At 43.1% G+C, this 20,794-nt stretch overlaps 1 protein-coding gene across 1 annotated transcript in view; it reads left to right on the plus strand.

Annotated features, from left to right (window-relative positions):
- The window catches only part of EFL1 (elongation factor like GTPase 1), a 233,292-nt gene that overhangs the window by 35,934 nt on the left and 176,564 nt on the right, over positions 1–20,794 (plus strand). Inside the window, exon 12 of the mRNA XM_083184020.1 lies at positions 2,141–2,240. Within this exon, the coding sequence (XP_083040146.1) occupies positions 2,141–2,240 (100 nt within the window). The remainder of the gene's footprint in view (positions 1–2,140; positions 2,241–20,794) is intronic.

The following is a 20,794-nucleotide window of genomic DNA, read 5'->3' on the forward strand; positions in this document are numbered from 1 at the left end:
ACACATCTTGTAAACACAGCAGCGTATATTACAAATAAAGAACATTAGGGGGATCGATTTGTTGGTTTCCATATAAAGGTTCCTGTTAAGTCTCAGCTGGACAGTTATTGAACTCTTAAATCTTTTTAGTTTGATTTAATCCTGGATTGCAGTGTGATAGATCAACCCAGGCAGTGGTTGTAAAGGATTACAATTCATATGGTGTGCATATTGTACTGTGACATAGGGACCGCACTTACCAATGCAGTTTTGCTTCATTTCTACCTCCCACATACATACTTCTGAATTTATTAAGAAATTACAAGATGGAACCGAAGAGCTTATCCCAAGTCCCCAAAGAAAGGATTTCTTTGAATGTCTCCTTCATATCCCCTGTGAGTTGGTCAAGGGTTTGTTGCTCCTGGGTGATCGCTGCTGCCAGAATATATTTGGAACAGCAGTCCTGGTTCTGCTCATTGAGTACACAGATATTTATGGTAGATCTGGCCAATGACAATGAAGAGCGTCTTCCAGACCCAGAACAGCAACGCAGTAGCCATTTTGATATTTATACAGTGACTGGTTGAACTTTTATATCATTACCTTCCACAGCATTACAGTAGCAGCAAATATTTCCTACACTGCCATTTTTATTGTGCTATCATATCACGTGTTTTAAAGCCTCTTAGATTGTTCTTGTGGCAAGCAGCATGTTTATCTTCATGTTGTCTATTTATCTGTGTGGTGATACCAACAATTCCTTTCACCCACTGATGATTGCAGCCATGCAGCTTTAACTACTTGTGATCCAGAGTGGTTCAATGTTGTATCTTCGATTTGCAACCCCTTTGTTACCTTCAAAGTGCAATTACTGTTCTTCATCACATTTCACACTGGCATTTACACCTAGTGCCATTAGATAAAATAGCCTTACCAAACAAGTTGGGAATTACCTGCTGGTTTAATCTCTTGAGGATTTGTTGGGAGGTTACAATTGACTAGGTTCCCTTTCTACACAGCGCCTCCTGGATTTGTAAGCACTGGAGAGCAGTCCTTGAAATCAATAATCTGATTATCTTTCTGAGGGAAGTGTGCTCTTCTTGTGGAAGGCAAGGACTTGTGTAATTGGGTAACCGAGGACAGGGCCATATGGTACCCCATTACTGTTTTGCATCATGTACTGTTCATAATATTCTGAAAATTGTCTTTGTGGTCATACAGCCAGATGTATTATGCCTTAACAAGTGATAAAGGACCAGCCAATTGGCTACTGTCATTATTTCAACCCAGCCTATAACATGGAAGTTCAGAGCTGATTGGCTGGTTCTTTATCAACCTGCACTTTATAACTTGTTATCTGGCCCAATATTACTATAAATTATTTTTGACTGTTTCTCTTCAAAACTATGTACATAAATATGTTTGCCAAGAATATGATGTCTGGTCACATACAAAATAGAATTAACATTCAAGGTTTAAACATGCATGTTCTTTGTTTCTGTATTTATTTAAATCCTGTGTTAGTACTATTTTAAAGTATGTTTCTGACCTTTATGTTTCATTAGGCACACCAGTTTATGATCAGTATGCTTTTTCACACCTTATACTCTCTTATAGCCAGTAGCTTAGTCTAGTGCATTGTCCTTGGTCTGCCACCCTGTCACTGTATACTACTACTGTGACTGTGTAACACAGCCGAGAAGAGGGCAGAAATTGTACTCTTTTACTATTTTTTTTTTTTTTTTGAGTCTCTGTGTAAATGTATGCAGACTTTTCTTTTTAGTTTGTTATAGCAATTAAAGATTTTAGGGAAATGAGACTTCTAATGAGAAAGCTACCAAAGGGATCCAACATAAGTTAATTTTGTAATATAAGGATTAATCTAGAAAATACAAAATACAGCATGTAGCCATCTCCTAGGCACAAATTATTGCTCACAGTAAATATAAAGCATAAATTATAAAGACCTTTAAAGGTGACTCGGTTTGCTGCATGATTACACCATTAAATGTAATCTTTCAGTAAATAAATAACACGGGCACAGTCCCAAGGCACCGACAGAAATAATATACTCTGACAGTACAGTAAGTACAGACAGGAGAGATCGATCTCTCCTCAAACTTGACCTGATTTTTTCATTGAACTTGTTTTTCTGTCTCAGTTTTCTTGCAGTGTAACAGTGAGGAGACGGCACCAATCATTATCTTTGTTTCCAAAATGTTTGCCGTTGATGCAAAAGCCATGCCGCAGAACAAGCAGAGGTAGGGAATGGCACACTACAGCCCACTAACTGTATTGTTGGAAAGACTTTGTTTTTGTATGAGGAATGCACACGGAGGTTTCCTTCCACAAGTCATATTATACCCCTTTTACACCGCCGCAAAACGTTTTAAGCCAATGGGACACATTTTGCCCATTAGTCTTTAATGGCCAAGAAGTTGAAGTAACTGAGTACGTTAAAGTCTTGGGTATAAGCATGTCAAATAATCTTTTATGGAGTGTGCACACAAATACTGTTATAAAAAAGGCTCACAGTGTATGTTTTTCCCAAGGAAATTACATATGCCTGGTATGTGTAAGGGGAACATTAGTGGTTTTCTACTCTTGTATTATTGAGAGTGTTCACACATGGTATTTAGTGTGGTTCGGTTCTTGTTCTGCCGCTAAGCGTAAATATCTTCAGAGAGTGGTATCGATGGCAAGTAGAATAATTGGGGTTGCTTTACAAAGCATCCATGTATATGAAAAACCGCTTCTCTCTAAAGTGAAGAGCATTTTAAGGGATCCCTCACACCCGAGTGGAGAGTTGTTTTCTTTAATACCTTCAAACAGGTGATCCATTTTGTGTAGGACTAGTCGTTTTAGAGGAAGTTGTTTTCCACAGGCAATATGTATTTTAAATAACTAATGGGAGTTACTGGTTGTAATTTTGGTGATGAAGCATGGCTCTCTATCTCTGATGCTGGGTTTTTTTCTTCTCTCTGTTTTGTCTACACTTGAATTTCAATAATTGTTCATTTTTGGTGTAGCATTTGATGATAAATAAAGATATTCTAATTATCCTTCAGAAGGAGACCAATGCATACACCGTACAGATTCTCAGATTGGTTTGTCCTTCTATTCCACCACCACTTTCACACTATTAAATAATTGCACAAACCCTATGTAAGGTCCAGTTACTACATCTGACCATGGGCTCCTATGCTTGCAGCTGTTAATCTATGGATCTAATGCTTGCGTTGTTACGCACACTGAATGGACCATTTTGCATGCACTAGTAGACTACTACCAATTATTGTCCCAAAACCTTTATCCTCCTATTTAATATTGTCAGTCCCAATTGCAACTTCACTTTCTGTGTGTGCGTTCTGGGGAGACTCTGTTAAGGACAGGGTTTATCCCACAGCTAATTTCAATTTCATTCCAATTAGCTACAGCAACAGAGCCCCAGAGAATGTATATTTCCTCACAGCTTCAAGAGTCACAAAGAAAATCTGCGTTAGAACCATAGCACTTTGCATGCAATCTATGGGTTAGCTCGTAAATTAAACTATGGTCTACTATAAGGGGAACCTTTTATTTTACTGTATTTTCCTATGTTATTTAGACATTTGATTACATTTTAGATTTTACTATAAAACTGTCCAAAAGGCAGTGGGGGATCGTGCTTCGTAGTCAGTGGAGGGAAAGTGTTTATATTTAGTCAGTATTTGAGAAAGTAGGGCAGCATGCCACAAATGTTAACAGAATTAGTGCTTAAAGCCCATTGGACTGAGGTGGCCAGTTATGGTGGTCATGTGGCTATATGTGGCGGGCATGTGATTTCTATGGTAAACAAGTGCTGTACATTGTGAGCATGGGGGCGTTATGGTAGACAGGGGACTCTGTGGCTGTAATGATGGGTATAGTACACACTGTTGGCAGACCACAAAGGCATTCAGGTGTTATGCTGGTCCTATTTGTAATTGCTAGTTTTTCAGTGAAATAAACAAAACTGAACACCTGGAATCCCTAAACTTAGTCATCAAGGCACACGAACAGTGCATATCAATTAAATACATGATTAAAATACAGTACTGAAACCTGGTATGTTAAGTGTAGTACAGTCTGTCAGATTTTATGTCAGCACAACTAAAAGCCCTGCCCTGAGAGTACTGTAAGAGTCAGCACTCCCAATTCTATACCCAGAAATCCCAAAAGAGGGATAAACAGCACTCACCAGTCTTTCCAAGAAAGTATATAAGTCCAGAGTTGAATACAAACCAGGCTATTTATTTGATTAAACTCTGGATTTATACAGAGAAGACTGGTGAGTGCTGTTTTTACCTGTTTTGGGATTTCTGGATATATATATTGTGACATTTTTTTTTTTTTAAGACAATATGAGCATATTATTTATTTATTTTTTATTAACAGTTTCTTATATAGCGCACACATATTCTGCAGCGCTTTACAGAGAATATTTTAACATTCAGATCAGTCCCTGCCCCAGTGGAGCTTACAATCTATATTCCCTACCACATGTGTACACACACACTAGGGTTAGTTTTTTTTTTTTTGTTGGAAGCCAAGTAACCTACCTGTATATTTTTGGATTATTATTGAGAATACACATTTACTGCTTGATATCAGGAGATAGGGTCCTATAGATTGTAAGCTTGCAGCAGGGCCCTCTAAGCTCCAAGTCTGTCTGCCATTACCCAGTTTGTTTTATAACTGTCTACCATTGTAAATCGCAACGGAATCTGCTGCGCTATATAAGAAACTGTAAATAAATAGAGGCCAGGTTTTGGGGGGGGGGGGGGGGGGGGGTAGGGGTAATCAAACGTTCATGTTGTGGGCAAGATGATACTGATTTATCATCGAAACCCCAAAATGATTGATTGTACATCATATATGATAAATCAGGCCAATGTCCCATTTATAGGCAAATTAGCCCAATTATTATGCGCTGTGTACTTCGCTTTATTGTGTATTGATGATTGAAGTAGGGATTGCCTGCTGTACACACACGTTTTGTTTCTTTTAGTGCATAATTACTATGCAATTAATTTACTATGACTGCCAATTGTTACTATTATTTAATGGCCTATATGCTAGCATGTAACAATTCTAGCTCTGTTATCCAATACAAAATGGGCATTACATCTGTTCAATCTGAAGATTGATTTGTATTCTGTGAATGTTGAATAGTTACAGAATTTCTGAACCACTTCTCTTCTCATATAGCAACAGTGAAAATTGTATTGATTTTAATTTTACTTCTATTTATTATTCCTATATAGCACAGCAAATTCCAATGCGCTCTTATTTAAAACAGCATTACATACTGATGTCTGGTGAATGCAATAAAATCATAAGGTTGCATGTTCTTGCTTTTAAGAGTGTAGTAATTTCATTCTAAAACAGACTAGGATGAAATTGGGTGCATGTTGTTGAAAATCTTTTAAATGCCTTCAGATCTGTTCTCACATGTTACCTTGGTTGTCTAGATTGGGACCGTTAGAGAGCATAAGGGATATTCTGATTTGTCCCCACTAGATGGCGATGTGGTGTTCCTTATTAGAGTTTTATGTGTTGCATGTTTTTAACATACAGTACAGGCTCCAGAAAGCAGCATGACCTCATGGATTAGCAGTAGGGTAATTATCTACTGCTGAGCTCGGGTTTGTGTAGACTGCTAGAATGTGGCTGACAGCCTTTAACTCCGAGATATATTGACTTCTACCCTGACTGTTTTGCTTTAACCCTTCTGTTCCTAATGTGTACAAGCAAGTTATCAATACAATGAATGCAAAATACCCTATTTATAATTACATTAACTTTTTTCTTTGATATGGCTACAAATAGAGTTTGTGTTTGTGAAGAGCAGTGATTTTCAACCTTTTTCAGGTCGCGGCACACCAGACAAGACTTCAAAAATGCCAAGGCACACCAACATTTTTTAATCAAATATAAGACATACTGTATCCCTAATAGTAATTCCACACACCTGCCCCCCCCCCCCCCCCCAGTTATTCCACATACAGTACCTGCCCCTCCTTAGACAGTCCAAACCTCAACTCCCCCTTACAAATTACATAAACAAATGCCCCTCCTTTGTTATTACAAGCACTCGCCTGCCCCCTCAGATATTCCAAAAATATTGCGCACTTCTAAGTAGGGTACCACCTTTTTGTTGAGAGATTCACGGACATTGGCCCACCCCTTGACACACCCACTGACCCGCCCCAGTCCCGCCTTATGTTGATTTTTTTTTTAATTTTTGCTTCAATTTCATTCTTGATTTTGCATGCCATAATGCCAGTTACATGTTATATCACACACATTAATGGCCATTACAAGTTATGCCACACATCGTGATGCCAATTACATGTTATGCCATATACCGCAATGGCCATTACACATTATGCCAGGACTCAACAAATTTCTTGCAAACGAGGGACAATATGGACAGTGCGCGCAGTGGGGTGGGAGGGTGGCTGGGTGAGTGCAGGAGGGGGGGAGAGTGGGTGGGAGTACACCATACTTAGCCAGCCGATGGTTAGCCGGCCCGCTCACCCCCCCCCCCACCTCCTCCCAGGGTGCGTCCGTGTGCAAACCCCCCCTCCTGCCTGTGCTGACACACCGACGACCCCTCCCCCCTGTCAGTGTGCATCCATGTGCGCACCGCCCACCCGCTCACGTCTCCCCCGCTATGTACGGGAGAGAGACGTGCTGTGCTGCTATGTAATATTCATATCTCCCGTTGCTGGACCACTAGCCAATGGGCGCTTGCGGTCCAGCAGCCACCAGTTGATTGGCTGCTGGACCGCAAGCGCCCATTGGCTAGTGGTCCAGCGGGATATATGATTATTGCATAGCAGCACAGCACGTCTCTCGAGTCCCGGACAGTGCACAGCGGGGGAGCTGCGGGCGGGCGGTGCGCACATGGATGCACACTGACAGGGGGGGCGGGCGGGGAAGCATTCCCGGACATTGTATAGTCCGGGTCAGCCACTCAGCGCCGCACGACCACACACACAACCCGCAACGTCCAGTATGATGCCGAGCCGCCCGCCCCCCCTGTCAAAGTGAAACTCCGCTGGTGAGTCGCCGTGACCCGAGGCATGGCGGCACACCTGTCAGCTGGCCGCGGCACACTAGTTGAAAATGTCTGGTGTAGAGGGTATGATTATAGAGGTAGTGTTTGTGTAGGGGGTATGTCTACAAATCAAGTTTAACATTAGCCATAATTTAGCAAGGAACTGTCATATCATTTACCGTACTCTTAAGCTGCATACACACTATGAGATAAAGGTGGCTAACAATATCGTTAACACTATCCCTTGAACTCCCCCGGAGCTACAAAATGAACAATATAGAGCAGCATATACAACTATTGATTTCAAATGATAAAGGTTTTGCTTAACCACTGAGCCTTTTTTTATTTATCATTCATACACACTGAATTATGGGCCTGATTCTGGTTCACTCGCAAAAGCAAATTCTCTCTAATGGACAAAACTATGTGTACTGCAGGTGGGGCAGATCTAACATGTGCAGAGAGAGATCTGGTTGGGATTTGTGCTTCAAACTGATATCTATATTGCAGTGTAAAAATAAAACAGCCAGTATTTACTGCATAAAAACAAAACAACTCTCCCAAATCAAATTCTCTGTTACATCTTCCCCCCTGCAGTGCACATTGTTTGATCTGTTAGAGAGAGAATTTGATTTTGCGAGTGAACCAGAATCAGGCCCTCTATGCCATTGGCAAAATTGGATTGCATATACAGATAAGAAAGGAGGTTGCACCCACAGGAGTGCACACGGTTGTTTTTCATACACACACTGGGGGTTGATTCACAAGGCTGCAAATTCGTAGCCTTGCGAGTCCACCAGACGCTACCCGCCGAATGCCGGTACACCCCCCCCACGCTTCCATGGGCTGTGAATGGATGTTTAGCATAAACATCCATTCGCAGGCTTTAAGGGAACATCCGCCTCATTTGACGGTCGCCGACCATCGACGGATGTGGAAGGCTCACGCACAACTAAGGCTACTCTCAGGTAACCTTAGATATGCATGGCCATTCGGCAGGAAGTGGGATGGCAGCTGACATCCAGTGATGTCCGCCCCCGGCACCCACATCACAGGCCAGTTCCCATGGGCACTACTATCTGCCGACGCCCGCTGGCTTGGACCCGGTGAAAGCCGTGGCCATACACACCTGCCATATGCACTTGTGCAGAAATGCGTCTGTGCATGTGCCCAACATCAGTCCCATGGGGTTGCCCCACAGCCTGCAAATGGATGTTTGATATGTTTTTGTGCATATCATCTGTCTCTATCGCATACAGTAGTTGTGTATGCAGCTTTAGTGACCAGCGAAAGGGTCTTTACCTATTCTTCATATAGATAGGGATCACATGGAAAACGACAACCCACATAAAATAATACCATGGCATTTTAGAAAGCTGCCAATAGAAGGTAAGTCACAGGGAGGCAGACCATGTGTGCATTTAACCAATATTCATGAGAGTACAGTTAATTAATGTTTGCTTATTTTGCTCTTCTCTCTAATTTATGTTTCTGAATCAACCAATACAGTATGTATAGTATAGTGCACTTTGTTACCTAGGTGGCTGCAAATCACCCATCAGAAGGTTTCTTTCTTGTGCACTCAATTCAGAATTCAATTTAAGAGAACGTACAGTATAGATGTGTTCAGCGACACAGCATATACTGTATCAACACATATGTAAAGTTGGATTTAAGCTATGTGCTGGCTGCCTTAACTAGGGATCAGCAGCTGCCATCGCAACACAGGACACAGGCCACCCCCTGACTCTCATTGGCTAGTTTCACAGGAGCCGTGGGGCAGACTTATTGCAAGGTGCCGGAGTACACTGCACACCGCCATGTGAAATGGACCTACCAATCTATTACTATTCATTTTTATAGTACTAATTGTGGATGTCAACATTACATGGAATGTATAACACAATGCTCTGCTGAAAAGAAATGACCATGTCACTGGTTTCTGGATTCAGCGAGATGGTGGTTTAGGAAATATAAAACCACATTTTCTGAAGTAAAGAATCAAAATCTATAACTCTTAGTTAACTGGACTCACCACTGCAGCGCCATACTTTGCACATCACTTACGCAAAAGGAATGAAAAGCTTAAATATAAAAATATCGTGTTCCAATTGTTTTATATCAAACTTGCATGGACATCTGTGCTGTACTTTTTGACCAACATATTCAGAGCTTTCTATTGACCAAAACAAGCCAGTACACCTTTCCTGTCTTTTTGGGCTAGTGCAAAGTTTCTTTATTTTTCTACTGTATGGTATGAGCCAGTCAGCATGTATTAAGTGTATTCTATCAAATTAAAGGTAGCAGCTTATTGGTTGCCATGGGAAGCTCCTCCACTCACTAACTTCACCACTTTTTTCACTGCTTAATACATCTCCACCTGTATTCCTTATAAGAGTTTAAATATCGGACAAGAGAGACACCTTCCTAAAAGATGAATTTTAATGTGAGAAAGCTATTTATTATTGGCATTTAATGTTGTCTGGCTATTTCCCCTGAAAATGGCACTTCCCACTTAAAAGGTTAATCACTGCAGCATTCTGCTGTGACGACCACAAACAATTAAACCAGCTCTGAGCACATGTTGCAAGTTTATAGGGGTCTCTTGGATATCTAGTAGGCAGTTGTAAATAACAGTTTTCAATTGACATTGCTCAGCTTAAATGAGTGCAGCAAATCCTCCGGAGCCCATAAATGTCAGCATCGCTCAGAAAGCTTCAGCAGGTGACGTGAACTTGTTATTACTGACTGTTACATTAATGTTTTTGTTCCAGGAACTCTCTAAGATTTTCTTTTATTCAAATTGTTGTATAAAATTCTGTTTCTTCCCTTCTTATTCTGCAAACACAATAACAAAACATTCTCCATTCAGCCATTTCATCTCCAAAACAAAATTGTTCTCATTTATATTCCATTATCTCTCTTAAACCACTTGAATTTTAAGATAAGCTTTGGTATCATTTAATGTGGAGAAAACCAAGTGTTTACAAAGATAGCAACGTTTATCATTGGCTGTGATTTAGGGGGGTTGGTGGGGGGGAGGGGGGGGGGGAATCCAGAGCTCATTTATAAGCCATTACTTTAGAAAAGAAATGGTTTGGGCTGTAAAACAACATCAGACCTGCCGTCATAGTGGTGGTTGGAGAAATAGGGTCATTTAAGTAAATGCAGCAATTTTCCATGCATTTGAAAGCACTAGATGGCTCCTGGGGATTGTGAATGAGACCTGTATCCTTTCAGATTGATGTGAAATTATTGCATATGTCTGGCAAGCTATAACGTTATAACGTTCTCCAGCTGATTCCAAATCTCTTCCTTTTGCATTCTATTTTGGCACGGATACAGGTGTTCAATCCCTATGGTGCAACTGTACATTTAGTGCACAGGACTGAAGGCAACATTTTTATACAGGTCACAGAAATGCACACCTCAAACCGTACCATCTTAGCTGGTACAGTACCGTTTTTATGGCCTGTACCGGCTAAACCAATTCTCATTTTGTACCGGTTTTCCAGCTACCGCTCGCTTCCCGGCCATAGCTCCATCTGACAACAGCATGGCCTGGCAGGTGGGGAGAAGAGAAGCGTGCGTAGGGGAGGAGAGCAGGAATACCCAGGGCTGCAGCTGTCTTCACTGTACAAGCCGCTTTGCTTCTAGGCAAATCACCACACCCCTTTTACCGATGGCCTTGCCCCTCTACCCATGGTCACGCCCCTGCTTGTACCGATTTTTAAGCAGGAGATGTTGGAGGGTGTGGACATGTGACATGACTTCTAATATCAAAAATGACAACACAGCGTGAATTTACATCTTTATAATCTGCTAAATGCCATAAACAACATGAAAGTGATGTCCTAAATCTGCATACACTCACTATGAATAGATCACAATTCCATCTACAGATCCAGAGCAAACTTGTGCTAGGATGACTTTATGGGCAGTATTCAATGAACATATTCACGGCGTGCAGCGAATCCTGTTTAGGATTCGCTGCACAGTCGCCGTGTTCCGGAGCCTCGCTGTCCCCCTGCTATCCCCCTATTCAATTAGGCAGGGGCTCGCTGCCACAGGGAGCCGGAGGACAGTGGCAGGCAGGGAGATGGAAGTCTCCCTGCCTGCCCCAGAACGTATGTGGGGGGGAGGTGGGCTCCCCGGGAGCCAGGCAGCACAAGCTGCCCCCCGGGAGAGCCAGCAAGGGACCAGGTATGCACTGCTCCCGATCGTGCATATGTAGTGATCGGGAGCAGTGAATATATGAATATGTAATGAGCGGCTCTCGGCTCCCTGCCCCCTGCTGGCTATGTGTAAAAAAATAAATAAAAAAAATGTAAATTAAATATATATTCAAGTGCTATAAGCACATGAATAAAAATAGCATGACCCTTCACAGAATAAAATTCCTGATTTTTTTTGACACCAAATGTAAAACAACAACAACTTTATTTTAAAAGTTCACTTTCCATTTCATCATGAAAAGATGGCGATTTGCTACACAGCGAAAATCACTTAGAAAGACTTCGAAAAGTGCACGTTGAATAGGGCGATTCACTTTCTGACCCCAAAAAATCACCTTCCAACGCGAAAATAGCACAAATTCGCCGTGAAACAGGGCGAATTATCCTCATTGAATACTGCCCTATAAGAGGCTGTTCAAGATCTCATTGACAAATATGTATGTTGCCTTTTATTAGTTGTGCAGTATTCCAAATATGGGTACTTATGTATTATCTGGGCTGCCGATTTTTTGATTGTATGCCTTAACTTAAGGCATACAATCAGATGCGATGCGATATCGCATCGCATACGACCATATCGCATGTGATGCGATGACCCGATTTTTCCATAGGATTCAATGTTAAAATGGACTGAGTCCATTTTAACATGGAATTCAATGGGAAAAAGGGGTCCTTTTCATACCCCTACTATCCAAGTGGGCATGGAGTTGGATATAAACCTGTGGCGAGCGTAGTGAGCCACCGAGCCCGAAGCATGGCGAGGGGACGGTATTTTGTGTCCCCTCGCGGGGCTCGCCACGCTTCGGGCTCGGTGGCTCGCTACGCTCGCCAAAGGTTTATATCCAACTCCATGCCCACTTGGATAGTAGGGGTATGAAAAGGACCCCTTTTCCCATTGAATTCCATGTTAAAATGGACTCAGTCTATTTTAACATTGAATCCTATGGAAAAATCGGGTCCATCGCATCGCATCGCATGCGATATGGTCGGATGCGATGCGATGGACCCGATTTCAAAATCGGCAGCCCAGTTAGTACATAAGTACCTAAATATGTTCCTGATGATTGTGTCTGAATTTATGAAGTATGGTATGTGTGATTTAACAATATTCAAAGCAATCTATTTATATTCTATCAATTATTATAGTCTGTGGCTGTACTCAAGATTGTCATACCACAACTCTGTTATCTGGTACAATCAGTATGTGTGTTCTGTGTAGTCATAAAACTTTAAAGTATCCGGCTTGTTGTAAAATAATGTGAGTCATATCTATATGGTGGGCTACCCCCCCATCTCTCTTTAAATACCGCTTCCTGTATTGTGAAGGAGAAACTGCCAGGAACTAGGGGATGTGTCTGTGTGTGTGTCTGTGTGGTGCGAGGGGGGGCGTTAGTATTGCTTGCACATGTTTTTAATTGTCCATTTACATGGCATCCTGAACTGACACGGCTGAGTTGCAGACCTCTGCAATGAGTCTGTGTTTTTTTTTATTTTTATAATCAGTAAGGATCAGGTGGAATTGGAATCCACAGTCTGCTTTAATTTGAAGTTTATGCTTCCAGTTCTTTCAGATGCAAGTTAGTTTTTATAGTTCCTAAATCACAAAATAAAACCTTTGCCAGAGAAATAGTCGGATCCTGGAGGTTACTCTATGCGATTTTGGGACGATTTCATCCGATTTCGGCACTTTGTGCCGATGATCGGGTGAAATCGGCCCAAAATCGCAGGTGTGTGATATCTGATCCGATCCGATGCGCGGTCCCGTGCGCATCGGACCGGATCAGGGAGGTCGGACGGTCAGTACATACGATCACATCCGACTTCCCTGTATGCATATGCCTGCCCACCTGACAGGCATATGCATGCAGACAACCGGGGGAGCAGTGGGGCGGGCAGCGGGTCCCTGAGCGCCGGGGAGTGCTGACCTGGCCGGGCGGTGATGTTCATATATATCAGCAGCGCTGCAGGAGTCGGGAGGGGACGTGGTGCCGGGTGCGGCGAGTGCTGCTGGCTGACCTGGCCGGGCATGTGATAACAAATAGCAGCAGCGGGGATGGGATGCGCAGTGGCGGCTATTAGATTTTTTAAATACCTGTCAAATGACCGGCCGTTCTCTGATTGGCTGAGAGAGCTCTTGTGTTAATACATGCCTCCTACATACTTTTGTGATTCGCTGCTGCATCCTGGTTACATAGTATGAGGCGATGCTTTCACTCTACCAGGGAATCTGTGTTGGAAGATCCAGACACTGGTCAAGGCATGCCTACAAAATGGTCCCCATCCCAGCTTCTCCACCCAAACAGCTGTGCCAACACAGGGGACACCGTGCCAACACAGGGAAGATATGCAAGCTCCACAAAGACTACAAATTATTATTATTATTCGTAGTATATGTACCGGATTAGGGGCACTGCGGCATATGTGAGCTAGGGTTTCAAGGTGGCTTAATGTAAACTGAGGACGCTACACTATGTTTAACCATTTATGGATTTGGGAGTATTTACACATACTTATTAAGCTGATTAGCATGTTGTATTGTGCCAATGGTACACACATGGGGTATAGGTCATTGGGTCAACCCAGTGTAGGTTGACATACATTGGGTCGACACCATTAGGTTGACTTGGCTTAGGTCAACATGAACAATACTGTAGGTTGACAGGGACTTTAGGTCGACATGGTAAAGGTTTTTTGTGCTTCTATCGAATCATATCGATATGGACACCGTATAAGTGTATTGGGTTTTCTTGCCATGCGTCCGGCAAAGTACCTCCCTAAGCTCAGCCGGCACACTGTTTTATGCTTCCTCCACACCCTAGTGGATGGTAGTGTAGGAAAAACCTCCTTAAAAAGAAAAAAAAGTTTGAAAAACAGGTCATCCTTCTTCATGTTGACCTTTTGGCATGTCGACCTAAAGTCTCTGTATATCTATAGTCCATGTCGACATAGGCCATTTTGACCATAGGTGCTGACCCAAGGTTTGTCGACCCAATTACATATTACCACACAAGTTGGTGACCTGGCCCCCACAAACCTCATCTGGCCCTTACTACTAATATTACAGCTTGATATTGTTCATATTTTACTACTTAAATAGAGCACTTAAGGGGCATGCACACAGGGCGATTTCAGACCCTTTTCTAAGCGTTCTGATTAGAAAGCTTAGAAAACTAGCACAGAACGCTCCGTGTGTATGCACTGCAGCGATACTAATGAACGGCCCCACGCATCGGTATCACCGGCTGGGAAGCCAGTGCTTGCACTGGCTTTCCCCAGATCGTGGGGCTTTGCCTATTATAAAAATAGGCAAAGCCCTGCTCAGCAGGAAGAAGGTGTCCCGCTATGTCAGGGATGGGGAACCTTCGGCCCTCCAGCTGTTGTGGAACTACACATCCCAGCATGCCTTGTTACCATTTTGTTATGTGGCCATGCTACAACTGTTGCAGGGCATGCTGGGATGTGTAGTTCAACAACAGCTGGATGGCCGAAGGTTCCCCATCCCTGCGCTATGTGCTGAGCGTCACTCAGCACAAAAAGCCAGGCTGCGGCCTAAGAAGAGGGCCTAAAGCAGCCCATACACGCTGCTATGAGAGCTGACCCCGATGTGTGCTTTGAGGTGCGCGCTCTCGCGCACCTCATCGCACAGTACAAAAAGTATGTGCTTGCACATACTTTTTGTACCTAGTTCTCATCAAATCGCATCGCATTGCATGCACAACGTGTGCACATGCAATGCAATGCGATTTGATCCGTGCTAGTACAGCACGGAAAGCACGCCCACAAAGCAGCGTTTATGGGCTGCTTTATACAGAGTCGCACATCATTTTTCACACCATGCTTACATGGCTGAGCAAGCGATGTAGAAACATACCCTCCAACATGACCCATTCCATTAGGTACAAAATGCTCTGTTCCTGTACATCCCTGCGAGTGGCAGTTACAGATGTGCAGCTCCAGCACAGTCCAATATTAAAAGAGGGGGGAACACATCAGCTGTCAGTGATGTTTGGGGTGGCAGTATGTGTGGCTCCCCTTTTTGAATATTAGACTGTGCTGCAGGCTCACATCTGTAACTGCCACTGGCAGGGAAGTTCAGGAACAGAGCATTTTGTACCTAACGGAATGGGTGATGTTGGTGGGTATGTAGACACGGGTCTGTTAAGCTATTCAGATTAGCACAGAAGTCAGTAGAACTCCCATCTTATTAAATAAACACCATAGTAAGTGTTAGTGATCAGACAACCCTGTTGAACCTAGGCTAGGCCAGTGCTTGCTAGTAGTGATGCCCGCTTCTCTCACAAGAGAATGTGTGGTGGAGATGCAGTGTACAGATATGGCCAAAAGTATTGAGAATGACACAAGTATTGGTTTTCACAATCGATTCTTCAGTGTTTTTTTTACATTTTTTAAAGATGTTGTTATGGTATACTGAAGTAAAATTACAAGTATTTCATGAATGTCAAAGTGTTTTTATTGACAATTACATTAAGTTTATGCAAAGAGTCAATATTTGCAGTGTGGACCCTTCTTTTTTAAGACCTCTGCAATTCACCATGGCATGCTGTCAGTCAACTTCTGGGCCACAGTGACTGCTGCCCATCCATTCTTGCCTCATGAATGCTTGAAGTTTGTCAGAATTTGTGGGTTTTAGTTTGTCCACCCGCTTCTTCAGGATCGACCACAAGTTCTCAATGTGATTAAAGTCTGGGAAGTTTCATGTTTCGATGTTTTGTTCCTCATGCCACTTACAGTACTTATCAATTTTGCCTTATGACAAGGTTCTCCATCATGTTGTAAAAGGCATAGCTAGTCACCAAACTGTTTTGGTTAGGAGAAGTTGCTCTGGGAGGATGTTTAATTCATGGCTGTGTTCTCAGGCAAAATTGAGTGAGCCCACTCCCTTGGCCGAGAAGCAACGCCACCCATGAAAGGTCTCCGGATGCTTTACTCTTGAAAGGACACAGGACTCATGTTAGCGCTCACCTTTTCTTCTCCGGACAAGAATTTTTCTCAATGCACCAAACTATCTGAAAGGAGATTAATTCGAGAAAATGACCAATCCCTGTACTTTTTGCAGAGTGTATGTCAATGATGGTTTTCCTTTCTTGACACCAGGCCATCCTCCAAAAGTCTATGACTCTGCATGCAGATGTACTCCACCTGCCTACTGTCATTCCTGAGCAAGCTCTGTACTGGTGGTACCCAGATTCCACAGCTAAATCATATCCTAGCACTTGCTGGACATTTGTGGGCACCCTGAAGTCCACAACTATTGAACCTCTTTCCACAATATCCTTGCCTTTTGAAGCCCTTTTTGTGCAAAACCAATAATAACTGCACGTCTTTCCTTGCAAGAAACCAAGGTTAACAGAGGAAGAACAATGATTTCAAAAGTGCCACCCTCCTTTTAAAGTTTCCTGTCTGTTATTCTAACTCAGGGGTGGGGAACCTTTTTTCTACCGAGGGCCATTTGGAAAATTTGAAAACCCTTCGGGGGCCATATAAAAATGATCAACTTAAAAATACATGTGGGCATTATTCACACTGGCAGCGGCATATACATGTGGGCATTATACACAGGGCAGCGGCATATACACGTGGGCATTATACACAGGGCAGCGGCATATACATGTGGGATTTAAAGACAGGGCAGCGGCATATACATGTGGGATTTAAAGACAGGGCAGCGGCATGTACACGTGGGATTTATAGACAGGGCAGCGGCATATACATGTGGGCATTATACACAGGGCAGCGGCATATACATGTGGGCATTATACACAGGGCAGCGGCATATACATGTGGGCATTATACACAGGGCAGCGACATATACATGTGGGCATTATACACAGGGCAGCGACATATACATGTGGGCATTATACACACGGGCAGCGGCATATACATGTGGGCATTATACACAGGGCAGCGGCATATACATGTGGGCATTATACACAGGGCAGCGACATATACATGTGGGCATCATATACACGTGGGCATTATACACAGGGCAGCGGCATATACACGTGGGCATTATACACAGGGCAGCGGCATATACATGTGGGAATTATACACAGGGCAGCGGCATATACACGTGGGCATTATACACAGGGCAGCGGCATATACACGTGGGCATTATACACAGGGCAGCGGCATATACATGTGGGCATTATACACACGGGCAGCAGCATATACATGTGGGCATTATACACACGGGCAGCAGCATATACATGTGGGCATTATACACACGGGCAGCGGCATATACATGTGGGCATTATACACACGGGCAGCGGCATATCCATGTGGGCATTATACACAGGGCAGCGGCATATACATGTGGGCATTATACACAGGGCAGCGGCATATACATGTGGCCAGAGACACCAGGACTGGCTAATTAATGCACAGCATTAATCCAGGGGTTGTCATTTACTCATAAAAAGTGGAAAAAGTGGCAGTGACTGAACTTATGATAATCAGAGATAATCACATAAACCTGTTTGGGTGTGAATCCAGGGGTAAATGACAACCCCTGGATCCGTCAGTCACTGGGGAAGGGAGGGTGAGAGGAGCAGCATTTACAGTACCTTTAACACACTAGTTGTAGCAGCACAGCGTGATGGCTGCTGCTGCGGCTGTTGTAGGATGCTCCCGCCCATGCACTGACTGATCCTAAATCAGGCAACCAGTCTCCCTCCCTACCGCCCGCATCACGCCCGCCAATCACTGTGGACGCATCACATCCACAGCCACTGTGATTGGCGGGGCGCGTGTTAATATCTCCCCGCAGCAGCAGGCAGCCATCCATCGGGCGGGCGGGTGAATAGGTAGGATAGGAACATTGCTCGGTGGGCAGGCGGCCGGCTGATTAATCAGTAATATAGGCGGGCGGGCGGGCGGCTGAATCAAGCTTAATCAGCCCACCCGCCTATATTACTGATTAATCAGCCGCTCGCCCGCACAGCTATATTACTGCAGTAATATAGCCAGGCGGCCGGGCGGCTGCTTAAACAATAAAATATGCAGCTGGACGGGCGGGCCGGACAAGCAGGGTGCGGGGGCCGTATCCGGCCCGTGGGCCGGAGGTTCCCCACCCCTGTTCTAACTCAATCGGCATGATCTCCAGCCTTGTACTCATCAACTCTCTCTCTCTAGTAGAGAGAGAGAGAGAGAATCTCTGGGATGCCAGCTGGTTCTTTTGTGGCAGGGCTGAAATGCAGTGGAAATGTTTTTGGCAAATATTTTTGGGATTAAGTTAATTTCCATGGCAAAGATGGATTTTGCTATTCATTTCAATTAATCTGATTCATGACATTCTGGAGTATATGCAAGTTGCTAGCATAACAACTTGGGCAGCAGATTTCAGCGCAATTTTTTTCAAAAAAAATATTGTTCATTCTCAATTTTTGGCCATGGACAAAAAATTTACAGGTGGAAATCTACAGCTATATTCAACTTGAATTGCACGACTATTGTTTGTATGCACATATTGAAAGTCACATGTACACACTAATCATTATTCACACAAATATCTACACAGATGTAGATCTTTCATCTTGACTTTTTTTTTTGTAGCTTTGGTGAGTTACTGTATGTGACTTTTTTTATTTGATATTTTTCCACCATTTCAATGCTGTGGTTTTTTTTTTCTTCACACAATGTTTTATCCTCGGACTGCTTGTTTTGTGTGAACTTCTTATTTGTGATATGTTTATTTTTTGAATAGGTTATCATTACTCTTAATTTATGAATTTGTAAAAGTCATTCTACAACATTGATAACGCACCCTGATTTATCAATCTGTGCAATACAAAAAGGCCGGAAGGCATGTAACAAACCAAGAAATGAGTCTTCTAGGACCGACAAACCATTTTAGAATTGAAATACGTTTTGACTCTTGTTAGAAATGCACTTTTTACAAAGCACTATGTTTTTCTTGTAAGTATCAGTCTTCAAAATAGCTCACTGCACATGAACATGTTTAGCTGTTCCTGGGTTGTCATTGTGCTTTTCTTATGGTAAGCGGTTTTAACCTGTTTCTCTCCTCACCTTTGCCTGGACTTTAATGGAACATTTCAACCTGTGAAAGAACTAAACCGCTAACCTATGTTTATCATCCATTTACCACTGGAAGCTGTGCGTGTAAACGAGGACCAAGGTGGAAATTCTTATTTGCAATTGGCTTTGAAACTATTCTATATATAACAAGGTTATTTATTCTTTAAAACGCTTTGGCTGTCCTTATTCAGCTTTTGCGGTATTATATTCATTTTCAGGCTTGTTCTCCATGTCCTCCAGAATCCTATTCAAAGCTGCACCATTCGTTCAGTCTTCTGAATCTCAGCCTCTGACACGTGCCTTGTCTTCCCTCTTACCACCACTCGCTTCTGCCTATAAGATTTCTCCTGTTCCTTACCTTGTCTTGGTTTTGCAAATTCCCATCTTGGTAGAACAGGTCGGGTATCCCGTATCCGGGCATCCCGTATCCGAATTATTCCAAAAACCGTGGTTTTTTGGAATAATTCAATTCCGGCGTCAACGGCAGGCCTTCAGCAACCTTCCCTGGCGTCTCTAGCGGGCCCAGGAGTGCTTTGCGCGAGTGCGCCGGTGACGTCACCGGCGCGCCTGGGAACTTGCGCAAAGCACTCCTGGGACCGCTGGAGACCCCGGAGACTGTGCTGGTGGCCTGCCGTGGACGCCGGAGGACTCCATGGACGCCGAGGGACCATCGGGGACCCACCAGGGGCAGGTAAGTATTGCTAAAAAAAATGTATTCCAAAAACCGGAATATTCCCTTATACGGAATGCTCGTGGTCCCGAGCATTTCGGATAAGGGATACTCAACCTGTACACACTTTCAGTACTTTGTGTACTTTTCTCCTTGCATACATGTCTGCACCTATTTTCTCTGCATAGTGTGTCTTGTTTTCCAACAATGGGGCATCTTACAAATTAATAATAATAATAAAATCTTTTTTCAATATATATTTATAAAAAAAAAAAAATACAATATTTCCAAATACACTATATCAAAATGATAGAAGCATCTTTTATACATAACAAAGCAACAAAGAGCTAAAGATAAATATAAAATAAAAATCTATACTAAAGACAACACATGAAAGGGAGGGGTTGGGAAAGAAGGGGAGAAAAAGGGGGTATTTGTGAGCCCATCCATGCTAAAATGGAGAAGGGCAGCAGACATCAGCAGTGACAACATCCCTAACGGGGGATGTGTCGAGACTCAATGAATAATCATTAAGTAGGGCCTTGAATTTCCAGCCAACGGTGCCTGGTAGGGGAAAACTACTCATTCCCATCTGGACCCAGACTGAAATCTTACATAGAGCTATATAGTTTGATTCTAGCAAACCATATCGGTGATTGTTTCTTCTGCCTACTGGGTCATTCCATGCCAAATCATCACAACTTCCAGCCCGACCGTCTCAGATTTTCATGAAATTTGACAGGATAATAGATGATGTTAAAATTACTTTGA

The sequence above is a fragment of the Crinia signifera genome, chromosome 4 (genome assembly GCF_055691185.1).
Source record: "Crinia signifera chromosome 4, ASM5569118v1, whole genome shotgun sequence".
NCBI classification, from domain to species: Eukaryota; Metazoa; Chordata; class Amphibia; order Anura; family Myobatrachidae; genus Crinia; species Crinia signifera.